This window comes from Thermobia domestica, chromosome 1 (genome assembly GCF_964235325.1).
Source record: "Thermobia domestica chromosome 1, izTheDome1.hap1.1, whole genome shotgun sequence".
In the NCBI taxonomy this organism is placed as follows: Eukaryota; Metazoa; Arthropoda; class Insecta; order Zygentoma; family Lepismatidae; genus Thermobia; species Thermobia domestica.
The window spans coordinates 283,416,678-283,431,759 of NC_137454.1; the positions used below are offsets into that span (position 1 = coordinate 283,416,678).

The 15,082-nt window shown below is 34.9% G+C and overlaps 1 protein-coding gene across 1 annotated transcript; it reads left to right on the forward strand.

The window, feature by feature from the left end:
- The first annotated feature begins 1,503 nt into the window (after positions 1 to 1,503).
- Positions 1,504 to 6,744, forward strand: Teh1 (tipE homolog 1 phospholipid transfer protein). The gene is made up of 2 exons (XM_081735098.1): positions 1,504 to 1,590; positions 5,735 to 6,744. Exon 2 carries the CDS (start codon positions 5,911 to 5,913, stop codon positions 6,694 to 6,696), a length of 786 nt encoding a protein of 261 aa, XP_081591224.1. The 5' UTR covers positions 1,504 to 1,590; positions 5,735 to 5,910; the 3' UTR covers positions 6,697 to 6,744.
- The last annotated feature ends 8,338 nt before the right edge of the window (positions 6,745 to 15,082 follow it).

A 15,082-nucleotide genomic window follows, 5' to 3' on the forward strand; every position in this document is an offset into this window, starting at 1 on the left:
ACGTCTCTAGCAATGTGCTATCGTAACTTTTTTATTAGTGTATTACTATACACTTGATCAAACAATACGTATTTATGAAGCTCAAGGGAGGGGAAATTACACCCTCCTGTCCTGCCCAAATGACGCCCTTGGAACATTTGCTTGTAATTACTGAAACGAAATGAAATGAATCATTGAATAACACTCATTTCTGTCAGTAGACATTTTGGAGCCCTGTGCGTGCATTACAGACTTTAGGAAGCAGAAAACCTACTGCCGTTATTGGTAGTTTCCATAGATTTCTTAGGGAGCATCTTACTAGCTTGCAGTCTTTCAAGAAGGGAAAGAATGAAACTAAAGATCTTTATGACGCTCTGGGAACATTGTGTGATTTTTTTTTTACTTTAGGCTCTTAAAATATTTCAGAATAAACGAATGGAAAAGACTGTTTTAATGCTATAACATTGTAAACTTGATTGCAGTTTCTTTTTTAGCTGAATGGAAAGAGTGTACTACGTCACACACACTGCTTTAGACAAGGAGAGGTGGAGGAAGCGGAGGAGTTGGATTGAATACTAGAAGCAAGTAATCGATTGAGCTATGTATTTCTGGATGCATAATAAAACGGGACAAGAGTTTGTTATTAATTTGGACTTAGAATTTGTGTAACAATTTCTATGCCGCGAACTGTACAACAGATTTCAAAGATGAAGAAATAGTTGAAATATTTGGAGAACAAAATTTTGAGAAAACGAAATATCATAAATAATGAAAGAAATAGAAACGAAATTCAAGACTGAATCTAAAAATCACGTAACTATTTCGTGATAGAAGTCTCCTCAATTATTAAAAAATGCTCCAAATAGTAGAATATATCTCATATATAAGATATATAAAATAAAACATTTCATAATGATTCCTAATTGTTTGCCGTGTGCTAACTAAGCGCACGTGAGTAAACATTGTTAAGAAAAGAATATAAAAAATAGAGTTAAATGTTAAATCGAAGAAATTTCTTTGTCCACCAACTCCACATCAAAAGCCTGTTTCAGTGTCACATAAGATTCCAGTTTGAAATGTTAAGTGTAAATTGAGTTGTATCTGTCCAAATGTTAGTGATGCCATTAAAAGTACTGAACTCAACGTAATGGAGTATTTCTGTTGTTGTAAATAAACTACATGCTGTAATAAAATGCAAGTTTATTAAACTTGCATTTTATTAAATTTGACTTTTCAATATCCTTACACTTCTCCCCTTACCATTCCAACAAACAATAGTAGTTCTTTAACTCCGAGACAACACATGTGTGTTGTGAGAATAGGTATAACAGTGTAGTCGGTAAGGCATCTGATATGAACTATGCGATTCGGGTTCGAACCGTACTACGGACGGGAACTTTCACTAATTCTATCTTCGTTCTAGTGCGGCTCTGAGTCTCACCCAGCTGCTTTAAAATGAATACCTTCTGCAATCTAGGGAAGTAAAGCTGCCAGATGAAGATGCTGAAAACTCAGGAGAAATAAACTTGACAGTACCGGAAGAATGATGTGCTTATTTTATAGGAAATTCATGGATATGAAATCACTTATATCAGAACATACTGATAACAAGTAAGATCCCTTTCTACAACAAAATGCAATTTAAATTATTAGTACCTGTAGAACTGACCATTGCACAGTGGGCAGGAACCCCGAAAACCTGGCCAAAACCCCAAAAATGAAAGTTCATGGAAGGGTCTATGACCTAACGCATATGAACAAGAAAGGTTCCAATCGTATACATATATCAATGTTACTGATATATGTCCACTGGTTTGGTCAGGAGAGAAAGTCAAAACTAAACTTTGTAAATGTTCTGTATTCATGTGTATTTTCTATGTTGGAGAAGGTTAAGTTTGCTATATTTTTACGGATATTATCGTCACATCCACGAGTGGGTACCTATCGTTTCTTTCATCTGTATATATTATAATTCAATGAAAACATCTATTTTTGACGTTAGATGTAATTTATCAATTCTATGGATGCTTATGGAGAAGTAGGTTGTAAACCAGAAAGAAAAACACATTTTTACAGTTTCGTAGGTTTTTAATCCAGAAGGAGCGGATACAACACGAGTTTTTTCGCTAATGTAGTACTTGAATTATTTATGTTTCACGAGCAGTGAATCAATTTTGCCCGTTTAGACTGTAAGTGCATATTTACTGTGAAAGATGTGTGAAATTTTCTAACCAAAATACAGCATTTAACAGCAACTATCCTCTCTTTTTGGAAAAATGCCACATGAAATAACTAGAAGAAACCTATTTGAGATTCTGAAGAATGCAGAAGGGAACAGAGAAGCCAAAAACAACAGCTCCTGCACTTTGTGGAAGATGAATATCAGGTGGAGATATATTATGTAATACTGGCCAAAAAATAGTGGTCGCCTTTTGCTATCAGATATTCCGGAAGCTCGACAAATGCAATCGTGAGTACGGTAAAGTAGAGGAAATGTATGCGGACTGGCTGGATACTGATATTAATCTGATTGATAGTGAACCACAACTATCGACCTCGGTGAAAGTTGGACGCCCACAGGCAGACTTTGCAGAAAGCAGTGAAAGATCAAAGTGGAGAAAGACTGAGGCAAATCGGTAAGCCGAGAGCGGAACCACTCTTGCTGACGCAGCCACGATGAAGCACAGAGAGGGAAGAGAACTTGACAAGTCAAAAATACTAGAAGAAATCGAGGCAAGTTCTACCAAGATTAGGAAGTCCTGGACACAATCTGAAAAACACTCTGCAACGTCGTACGATTCAGATAAGGCTCTGGCATTATTTCTGAAAACCAATCTAACTAAACGTCAGTAAAAACTTCTTAGGAGTGAAGCGAAGGAACTGAGCCATGATATTTATCCCGCTTATAATCATATACGGGACGAAAAGAAGAAGTGCTCCCAGAGGGCATCCAAGTGAGTGAGTCGTTGTCGGAAGTGCCACTTCAGTATCTACTAGATCACACTGTGAAAAGGCTTTTGGAGGTTCAAGAGCCAGTCATGGAGAGCATGTCACGGAAGTACCGTATGTGTCTAACGCTGATCAGCAGGTGAGGCTGTGATAGGTCTAGTGGTCAGGCCCAATACAAGCAGTCGGCCAGTGAAGCTGGGTTTCAGGATTCAGACATTTTCTTCATTTCATGAGTGCCATTGCAGCTGTTCTTCGATAAATAAGGTGAAAGAGTTGTAGTGTGGCAGAATCTCCACCCATCATCACCAAGATTCTGCTATCCAGTTCGGCTCCAACTCAAAAAAGAAACCGAGAACCTGGCACGAGAAGAGGTGCAGCGAATACAAGAACAAATATCAGCCTTAACACCAAGTAAGGTGTTCGTTGAAGATGTGGCGTTTCAAGTCCAACACAGCCTCCATTTGACAACGGTAGACGGCAAAGTCTGCAACGCTATCATGCATACAATGTCTGCACAAACGTGTTATGTATGCGACACAAAACCTAAAGATATGAACAGTTACAAGAAGACCTCCATCAGCAAACTGGAAATCAGACAGCACGTTTTAAAAAAGAATTAACATGGGAAATAGGTGCGGTACCAAACCATAATTTATAAAGACAATTCGCACAGAAAAGACAGACTATTTTGTTATATAGATCATATAAAAAGTGGCAACGATAGTTTGTGATCTTTCAAGACATAATAAGGTATTACATATATGATTTCATTTGTTGTTTTCTCTTCCGTTTTTTCTGTAATATATATACCCATATTAAACACATATACATATTTTGAAATTTGTGACTGCCATATTGTATCCGCCATTTTGAATTTTACCCTTTTGGTATCAAATTCGTACTGAGCGACCTTCTAAACCTATGCATACCAACTTTCATAAAAATTAAAGCACGACTTCCAATTTTGGCCAGGTTTTCGAGGTTCCTGGCCCACTGTGCATTGGTATAAAGTAAGCAATAATTATATGGAAAAATTTGAACTCAAGTGTCTACAACATTGAATAGTAAAATTAGCAGGTAGTTAAAAAGGATGGCGTTAATCAATCAAATCTCAGGGTGAATGGCTGCAGCTCGTGCCTAAATTTGCATTTACTTATTCAGAAAATATCCCATGGTAGGGTTTCCTTAACTTGGAAGTGTAAAATTCGGGTGGGGGCCGCGGTGGCTCAGTGGTAGAGCGTTCACCTCTGGTGCTTGGGGTCCAGGGTTCGATCCCAGCTCCCGCCAAGTGAACTTTGTGGTGGACAAACACCGTGTGCGTGGGTTTTCTCGGGGTTCTCCCGTTTCCTCCCACTTCCTTCATTCCACCATTTCATTCATTACTCATCATCACCGTCTCCTTTAGCCTAACCGGCATAACCGTAAAACTCAAAGATGTAAAATTCGGGTATGAAGCCTTAATTTAAAATAATTGAAAATGTGTTTCAGTGACATCCCCTTTCTTTCCTTCTTGCTGCATTCCCGAATCGCAGCAAATTCATTCCCGAAAAGTTTACCCCTAAGAGTATGAAGGGGTTAATTACCGTATGGTATTTCCTATTTTTCCCCATAAAATAGCCATAGTGAGAATGTGGTTCAATTCGTGGTGGTGTTTTTTCTATAGATTTTCATTGAAAATGAGTTCATCCGTGTTGCAACGTTTTCGAAAATTTCGTTTCAAAAGGGGACGAGAGGGAATTTCTACAATTTTATAATATTTTGTTTCTTATTTATATAATTTTGTATGTGCAATGAGCGGCCATTTATGATATTATTATAATATGATAATATTATGACTCTGTGAAGGATAGAAATAAATAAAAATAATCTAGGACACAAATCTAGGATTAGGCTAAGGAGGAGCGAGGTACATGTATGTAACATTCTGTCCATTGCAAAGTACTATCAAATGCCATAAGTATAATATTATTTATTTAATTTTTCCACTAAAAGGGAAAGTAATTACTGTGATAGCCTGGATCTTTGACCACATATACAGCAAATATGTGCTTCACTTGTAGTTTTTCGTACGAGTCGCTACTGCTAATGTGATGAAATTCCCTGGAAGTATCAGTTCCTGGCAAAACATCTCGTCGATAACTCATATACTAATCTATAATTTGACGTCATTGTTGTAAATTTTCAGTTATTTCGTCATTTCTACATCTCTTAATTAACTCTACGTACATGTACTCCCGGAAATTCCGAGAATTCGACTCCAATGTCATAATCCTGTCAGCAGTCACAATATATAAAAGTTGATGTCTCGTTCCAGTTTTCCTTGTGATACGTACATATATATATTAGGATAACATACATGCAGCAGCGCATAATAAAACATGATTAAGCTATACCTAAAAGTCACATTTAAAAATCGTTTAATTACTTGTACGTACCGATAAATCAAGACGGTGGCTGAAGTATCACTTCCGCTTTATTTTAACAAAGTATAAAAAGTGAAATAATTTTCTCGTAATTAGGTCACATCTTACATTTGCGTGTGAAACACATTCACATGAATATATTGGTTTTTGCTTTCAGAGATACATAAATATTCCGTCTATGTTATATTCATTTAGTGGTACTGAAATGTGCATAATTACTTACTTTCATTGCATTGTCTTTACAACATTTCATGTCACTATCTGCACATGTATCCTCGCTTTATTTCCAACATCATTTTCAACATTGGCAACCTTGCATTACATTCACTCTCTCTCTCTCTCTCTCTCTCTTTCTCTCTCCGTCTTTCTGCTTGATATTTCAGTGAATGGACAACAGATGTCTCACAAACAGAGAGCGAACCTGCGCAACGAACGCGTGTCTGAAGAGCGGAGAAAGAAAGAAAGATACGAGATGTTTTCAGTCTGTGCTGTGTGAAGCGCGACACGGTTTTGAAATGGTGTATCCCCTGTGTCCCGTGTGTTCATCCCTTCGAGCACAATGAGAAGCAGCAGCTCCGAGCTGCTGCTCGAGCAGCAAGAACTTCGAAAAAGAAAACTCCTAGAACTGACACAAAAGAAACCGAAACCACCGAAACGAACTTGTCGTCAGAGACTCTGGTTTTATACGACATCATTCTTTGCGATGTGTCTTTTAGGAGCCAGTTCCTCATTGCTCTTCCTTGTACCATTGTATGTAGACCCAGCAGTATCCACGATCCTTGCGGATTTCCATCCTGAGCCAGTGACGTGTATTACTTCTCGAAGTGTTGAATTAAAAGGCATATTTAATTGCACGTGGAGTTCTTGTCGCGAAGGATGCACTAGCGATTTCTATGAGTGCATACATGTCTTCGTCAACTATACCTTCCAGCCATTCTTTGAAAATTATATTACCTCACCACCCTCCTCCATTTCATCACAAAGTACCTCAGAAGACCTTTTATCTCTGAGTCTGGAAGAAGCTATGAACTATCCATGGAACGTATCTTACGCTGTTCTACTTGTTAACATCAAAGGCTGTGGGTACCCACCAGATGTACATTGTAACAATTTTACTGGCCTTTATAAAGAAGAAGGTGTGGTCTTCCCATGCTATTATAGTAAAGAGAACAACAGTATCGTACTAACAAAGTATGATCATGACGAACAAGTAATGTACATTGTCCATTATTTTGTTGTGCCATTTATAGTCACTGTCTTATCTTCGGTAGTTCTTTGTGTAATGCATTGCGACTATCGTTGTCGAAGAAGGAGAAGAAGGACAAAAGTAGAAGATATGAGGTAAGAAATTGATTTGTTTTTTGAAATGTGACAATTCCAGACATCAGAGAGAAGTTCAATAAATGTGTGTGTGATGTTACTTGGAATAGTACTAAAAGCATATATATATATAATATCACTCACTAGTTTTACTCCAATGCTTAATTCATGCAGTGCATTTTAAGAAAACTTGGGAAGCATACTATTACATTTATAATTTTAAAACAGAACGTCAATCACCTTGGGGACTTCGGACGCCTTGATATATACAACTCGTAATGTAACACAGAAGCCACAATTATTTCAATTAAATAAGAAATTATTTGTTTTTAAATGTATAATACATAAATTATTCTTATAAATTATTAAGTTTCAATCAATAGACTACGACTAGCTTTGATTTCACTTATGAGTTAATGGAATCTTTGGTTTTAGCATAGAAATTAGTACTTTCTCTTCTAAAAACAATTTCAAATATTTTTTGAAAATAGAAAAAAAAATATTTATTCAACTTCAGAATTAAGCTTTCAACTCTAACTTGAGTAAATGATATATTAACTTTCTTCATTGACTAAACTTGACTTTCTTTATTTTGTGTGGAGGAAAGTATTTGAAGACGATTGTGAAGATATTTTATTATTTTTTAAACTAAATAACATACTATTATATTTATAATTTTAAAAATTACCACCATCACCTTGAAATTATGAATGCAATTTTGTTTTATTCATAGCAAAGAAATTTTGTACTGGAGAAGTTGTTGAAAATTATATTGGAGAAGTTGTTGAAATATTTGCGTTTCAAATATCCAGCATTCAATCCTGAATACCGTAGAAAATAAAGATCAATAAAAAGAGTAACTTCCATTATTTACATGAAGAGGCATGGAAATAGATAATCAATTTGGTTGAGTTTTTCAAGTTCTATTTGTAGTTTTTCATCTCATGGTCTCTTCATTTAATATATTATGCACCCTTCCTACTTTTGCTTATCTGAACTATATCCAAATTAGGGATAGTCACTTTGTTTCGAAAAATACTATGTTGAAAACTAAAGTTTCCGAAAACGATAAATGACAAATTTTCGAAAAGCGAAAGTTTTTCAGATAGGAAAAATTAAAAAGCTATTTTTACATGATAAAACGAAAACTGAAATTTCAAAAAATCGAAAAGCTTTTTTGAAGTGAAAAATCGACAACCGACACTTCCGAAAATCAAAGAACAAATATAATGAAAAATATCTCTAATCCAAACCGAGCAAGACGATAAAGCTTAACAGTAGGCAAGCACTTATTTTCCTGAACAGTCTAGCCTTGTCAGCGTTTCAATTCCAACTAATTTAAAAAGGAGTGGGCCCACCATGTTTCTGCCTAGTAGCAGAGATATCTGAATCGACACTGTGATGTCTATCTAAGACCTTGTACTCCAAGTCGAGTTCCAATTAGGAAACACTAACAATGAAAATTCTGACAATATTCATATTTATTTATTTATGTAATAATAAATATGCAATGAAATATATGAAACAGGAGAATGGCCAAGAGACTTTCTGAAAACGAACATGATACCGATGGCTAAGAAATCGAACCCAAAGAGATGTGAGGATTATAGAACTATTAGTCTTATATCTCATGCAGCTAAAATTCTGCTCCGAATACTGAACAGAAGGTTATATGGAAGAACAAATAAAGATGTTGAGGAAGAGAGGTTCGGGTTCAGAAGAGGCAAGGACACAAGAGATGCTATTGGATTATTAAGGGTGATCGGTGAAAGATTTATAGAAAAAGGGAAAGAGGTGTATGTTGTATTTATTGATCTAGGAAAGGCTTTTGACCGCGTGAATTGGGAATTGTTGTTGGGAGTTCTAACAAAGATAGGGTTGGAATGGAAAGATAGAAGAGTCATAAGAAACTTATACATGAACCAACAAGTAAGTGTTAGGATAGGGGAAGAACTGACGGAAGAGAGTGCAATTGGAAGGGGAGTACGACAAGGATGCTGCCTCTCGCCAACACAATTTAATGTCTATCTAGAAGAAATAGTGAAAAAGAGCCTACATGATGATGACGGCATTTCTGTAGGAGGTAGAATGATTAGTTGCATAAGATTTGCAGACGATATGGCACTTGATGCAGAATATGGAAAGAAAATCAATAAAATGTTAGAAAACTTGAGGATGGGCTTTGAAGAATATCAGATGAAAATAAATGTTAGAAAGACAAAAACCATGGTGATTGGAACAAAGAGGTCTGTGTTAAATATAAAAGTGGGAGGGGAGAAAATAGAACAAGTGAATAGTTTTCGATATCTGGGTAGTATTCTTAGTAATGATATGAAGTGCGAAAGCAAGGATAGGAATGGCGAAAGAAGCCTTTAGGAGGAAGAAAAGTCTGTTTTGTGGGACCTTGAATAGAGTTGAGAAAAAGACTCATAAAATGCTTCGTATGGAGTGTTGTACTGTATGGAGTGGAAACATGGACATTACGTAAAGGTGACGAAAATCGACTGGAAGCCTTCGAAATGTGGGTGTGGAGAAGAATGGAAAGAATTAGTTGGGTCGAGCGGAAAGCGAATGAGAGAGTGTTAGAAATAGTGGGTGAGAAAAGAACACTTTTAGATATTATTAGGAAGAGGAAGAGAAACTGGTTGGGACATTGCCTAAGAAGAGATTGTATCATGAGGGACGTCCTAGCGGGTATGGTGGCGGGAAAGAGAGGGAGGGGGCGAAAGAGACTACAATTAATGGATGATATTAAAACAGAAAGATCATACGCAAAGACGAGAAGGTTAGCGGAGGACCGTGGAGCATGGAAGCTTCTCAGCTGCGGCAAGTGACCTGCCAATAAAGGCAGAATACCTATGATGATGATGATGATGATGATGATATGTAATAATATTTTATATTAAAAAGGGAAAATCTTTTGTTTGTGATCGCATCACAGGAAAACGGCTGAACCGACTGAAACTAATTTTTACATATAGCTATCGCCTACTTTACACTGCGTTTCTATCATGCTACTTTGATTAAAATGCGTTTCCTAGAATAGGGAAGAGGGGGGGTCAAACTTTATGTGAAAAATTGAGTTTCTTACTATCTCGTGAAGTTAATAAAATGAGACTTGGTATAAAAAATCCTCTAAAAATAAGTAGATCCGCGTACTAGTATTTACAAGAATTCCCATTTTAAGGGGAAATCGGGATATATTCTATAATTTCTTTCTTGATGTTGAAAGCAATGTTCCCTGTTGTTTGTGGATGCATCACGGGGAAACGAATGAACAGTTCGAAATTAATTTTGGAACAGTTATTACCTACCCAGCTGGGCTTTTATCATGTCACTTTGATTAAAGAGCGCACTATAAGGGAATAGAGGAAGTTTAAGCGTATAAAAAATACGGTATGTCTCTAGAGATGAAACTGTAAATAACTTATCATTAAAAATAAGAAACTTGTTCCAATGCTGTTGAAATTTTTTTGTTTTAGAAGAGGAGACATTTTTTATAATTCATTTTTTTCACATTGAAAACGATGTTGCCGGTCATTTGTGATGCATTATGGGAAAACAATGGAAATATTTTAACAAGTTTGAAAACATGTTACCTACCTTGATCTAATTTTTCATCGTGTTGACTAAATACACCCTAAATGGGAGGAAGGAATTTAAATTTTATGTAAGAAAAATATATACAGTATCTTACAAGCCCGTCAACATAAAAAATTAAAACTCGATATTTAAACTTTTCGTTTAAAAAGGAGGAACGCGTGTTTCACTGTTTATGAAAATTTCCGTTTTAGGGGGAAAGGCATTTATTATAATTTCTTTCTTCACATTCAAATCGATATTGTCTCTTATTTGTGACCGCATCAAGGGGAAGCGGTTCATCCGCTTGAAATTAATTCTGGAACAGTTAGTACCTACATCACGCTGGTATTTTACAATGGCACTCTTATTAAGGAGCGTATTCTAAGAGTGTTCAGATATTTTCCATAAAAATTTTCTCCCCATGATAACAACGGACATTTTAGCTAGTGATAAAAAATAAAGAAAACTATCTACCTACGTAGCCAGCGGAGACAGTGTATTAGTTCAATAGCAGATGCGCGGACAGACGATCTGTTACCAACTCTATTAATGATAGTTTCCGTGGTCAGATTTTGCTGTCTCTTGAAAAACACCTCAGTTTCGTCCTAATTAGGTAATGTCATAAGTTTACTCAAATCCAGAAACACGAACTAGTCATTCATTTATTATTACTGTCATCGCTGGAGGTGTTGCGTACCATAAAACAACCGAGTCTCTTTCTTTCCTTTTTTTTTAAGAGTAGAAATATCATCGTCCTACTCTTCACTGATTTCTTCTCCAATCAACAAGAATGATTTTTAAGCATTAGTACATACTATATTTCATAAAAGTCACCCTGAAACATACTCTTAAAGTTTAAGTGACTTTACCCTTTTCCTTCAATTCCCCTCAGAATATAGACTCACTGGGAAGTCACAAAGAAAACACATACCATAATTTATAAATACTGTTGTAATTTCTACAAAACATATATTTTACACAATTTTCAGTTGGAATGCATTCACTCTAATTGACTCTAACTAATGTTTCCCAAGTAGTAGTGCACTAAGTTTCAAAAAAAAATAACGCTGTATTTTATGAAGACTAGAATTTTTTAATGAAATTATGCGTGAATCATATATTTTAATATAACACAAATAATGTTTCAGCATATTTCAACCCCGAGAAATTGAGATTGTTCAAAAGCCTCAAATAAAACATAAACATGGAAAATTATTTGTTATCGTATTGTCTATACACGCAAGCAAAACTGGGGTAAATTTACAACTTTTAATTCCATTGTCACTGACTGATTTCAATAACTAACATTTCTTCTTCTTCTTCTTCTTCTTCTTCTTCTTATTATTATTATTATTATTATTATTATTATTATTATTATTATTATTATTATTATTATTATTATTATTCAATAGAGCATGAACTTTTTATCGATAAATTAACAAAGGCAGGTCTATCTATTTTGTACATTCATTAGTTTGTGAATTACCTAGCAAACAGAAAATTTAGAGTAAAAATTGGTCAAATAACCTCTAGTCATGGTTATAGAAAGAATGGCATACCTCAGGGATCTCCTTTGAAACTCCTTCTTTTTTCCACTATTTATTAATGATCTGCCTGAGAAAATTAAATACTCAAATATTTTATTATATGCCGATGATTTAAAATTATTTAGAATAGTAAATATTGAATATGATAACTATTTACTACAGAAAGATTTAGATGTTGTTAGTACATGGTGTAAAATTAACTTATTGAAAATAAATTGTGAGACCTCCTTAGCCTAAACGGCATAACCGTGGGACGTAAAACTCAATAAATTGTGAGAAAACTAAATACATATCATATACTAACAAAACTCAATACTATTTGTGCAAGTATGTAGTTAATGAAGTAACATTGCATAAAGGCGAACAGATTAAAGATTTGGGTGTAGTGTTTGACAGAAGTATGAAATTTAGTTATCATATTAATAATATAGTCCAAGGGACTATAAGAATAATAGAGTTCGCTTTCAAACAATGGTTTGGGTTTAAAGATGCCAGTTCGTGTATATATTTATACAAGATACTTGCAAGATCAAGACTAGAGTTTGATGTTTTATTTGAAGTAGTATATGCATAACATTGGCAAACAAAATTGAGTCAGTCCAGAAATGTTTTATTCGGCTATTCATGGCACAAAAATAAGCATTATTATTATTATTATTATTATTATTATTATTATTATTATTATTATTATTATTATTGTTATTGTTATTATTATTATTATCACTTTATGGCTTCATATTGGGCTAAGGAAGAAGTTTGCCAAATCCAGTATGCACTATTGGACTCTGGTATGGTTAAGAAACTTGAACGTTACAGAAGTTCAAGAAGAAATATTTAGAGAACTTTGAAATGTGATGTTCGAGGAAGATGGAGAAGATTAAATGGACACACAGAGAGAGTAACAAACGAAGATGTTTTAAAACATATAGAAGAGAAGAGGACGCTTTAAGGCAGCATCCTTCGTAGCAAGGCCACATCTTCCAAAGAATGTATTCTTCATACGGCCATGGAAGGAAAGATAAAAGGAAAGCAAATAATAGGAAGAAGAACACAACTGGTCGATGATTGGAAAAATAGAAAACATTGAGAGTTACAAGAGGAAGCTGAAGATCGAGAAACTTGTAAAAAAACATTTTTAAGCCAAAACCTTAATTCTATTTTTTTTAAACTAATCAGTTCCAGGACCTGCCCAAAGACAGATTACTTAATAGTAGAGATGCAAAAAAAGCCGGCCAATTCTCGTTTTTTTCCCCCAAAAGCTGGCTTTTTTGAATCGATGGTTTTTTTACACATAAAAAGCCGGCTTTTGGAAAAAAAACGAGAATTTTGGAAATTTTGGCTTTTTTCATTTTCATGATTTTTCTGTTTAAATAGCTTTCTTATAGTATACTCTAACGTTAAATAAGATTTCATGACCTGTCACCATCATGATGGATGGAGCACATGGTTTATGAATTAAAGTAAACATAAATTACGTAGTATTTGAGGGCAATTTTAGAAGCTGTTTAACCTTATTTTAACTTCTGAATCATCGACATTTCTTTCTTCTCTAGATCATTTCTTTTTAGTTATCCGTGTTTCATATCTTGGAGCTTAGAACCCTAGCTTCTAGCACATAATTAAACTTATGTTTTTCAATATATCCATCAGAGCGTACTTCCACATTTCCGTTATACTCTATCTGTGCAATGATTTAACAATAATCTTCAGGACACAACTTTGAATACCATTTGATAGAAATAATCAGTATTGGATTTAGAAAAATATTTGAGACGGTTTTTTCTGAATAATGTTTGGTTTTTCTAAAAATTCCTAATTTTTATTTAAGAGGAGCTTAAGTTACTGAGTACAGGCATAATAAATATTTCGTTTCGTTTGTATTTTCAGCTATAATCTTTCAGATACAACCTTGAAGACCATTTTATACTGATAATCAGTGGCGGATTTAGAAAAGTATTTTGGGAGGGTTTTTTTTATTAATGGTTAGTTTTTCTAAAAATTACTATTTTTTTATTTGAGGACAGCTTGAAGTTTATGAGTAAAGGCAAAACTAATATTTAGTTTGCTTTAGAAATTCTGTAATTTCGGGGTAAAGGCTTGAATCCGAAAGACATCCCCACCCCTAACCCTCTTTGCAAATCCATCACTGCTGGTAATTAGTAATAACAAAGATTTAAAAACGATTAGAAAGGAAGTCGGCCAGGACACACAGTACACGCACTATCTCTACATTCACATATGGGATTAAGAAAACTTTTGTCAAAATGGTTGAATGCGGGGTTGAATCCCGGACTTCACGATAGAAGCGCGAAAGCTAACCACTCACTCATGTTTGTTGTGCTTAACTTAAATGTATTCTTTCTTTCTCTTTCTTTATGGCCACAAAAGCTCTCCATTGACTTCTGTCCTTATCCAATTCAATCCAGTTTCTACTCTGTATTCCTATTTCTGCTATATCCATCTTAATATTGTCCTCCCATCTGGGCCTAGGTTTTCCTAATGGACGTTTCCCGATTGGATTTCCAGTTAAAACTTTGAAAGCGTTTCTACTTTCTTCCATTATGGCTATATGACCTGCCCACCTGAGCCTTCTAGACTTGATGACTCTAACGATGTTTGGTAAACCGTATAAATTATGTAGTTTCTCCTTATGAAGTTTCCGTCATTCCCCATTCCCGTTCCTCTTGAGTCCAAATATTCGTCTCAGAATTTTATTCTCAAATAATTTCAGTCTACGTTCTTCCCTCAGCGTAAACGACCATGTTTCACAACCATAAAGCATAACAGGCATGATCATCATTTTACATATTTTAGGCTTTAAATTCCTTGACAGAATTAGCGACGACAAAATATTTTGAACTGAATAATAACAAGAATTTCCTGATTTCAGTCGACATTTAATTTCTTTGTGGGTATGATTTTGGTCTTGTAATACTGATTCAAGATTTTTGAAAATATCCACTATGTCGAAAGTATTAATTGATATTTTAACGCACTCATAATTTGCCATATTACGATCCTTGTGAACTTCTTTGTATTTAGATTTCTCTGCATTTACTCATATCCTTGCAAGCGTTTAATAAAGCCTCTGCATTTCTTTTGATTGTTCTCCTATTAGATTTACATCATCAGTATACACCATAACCTGGTAAACACCATTCAACTCTAGGCCCTGGTTCCTATCTTTGATTTTTCTTAAAGTGTACTCCAGAACAAAGCTAATAATAACGGCAGTAACGCATATCCTTGTTTCAGGCCAATCTCGACGTGGAAGCTCGTATT

Bases quoted from the DNA above. Each gene is read 5' to 3' on its own strand.
- Teh1 (XM_081735098.1), top strand. From the start codon at position 5,911: ATGAGAAGCAGCAGCTCCGAGCTGCTGCTCGAGCAGCAAGAACTTCGA.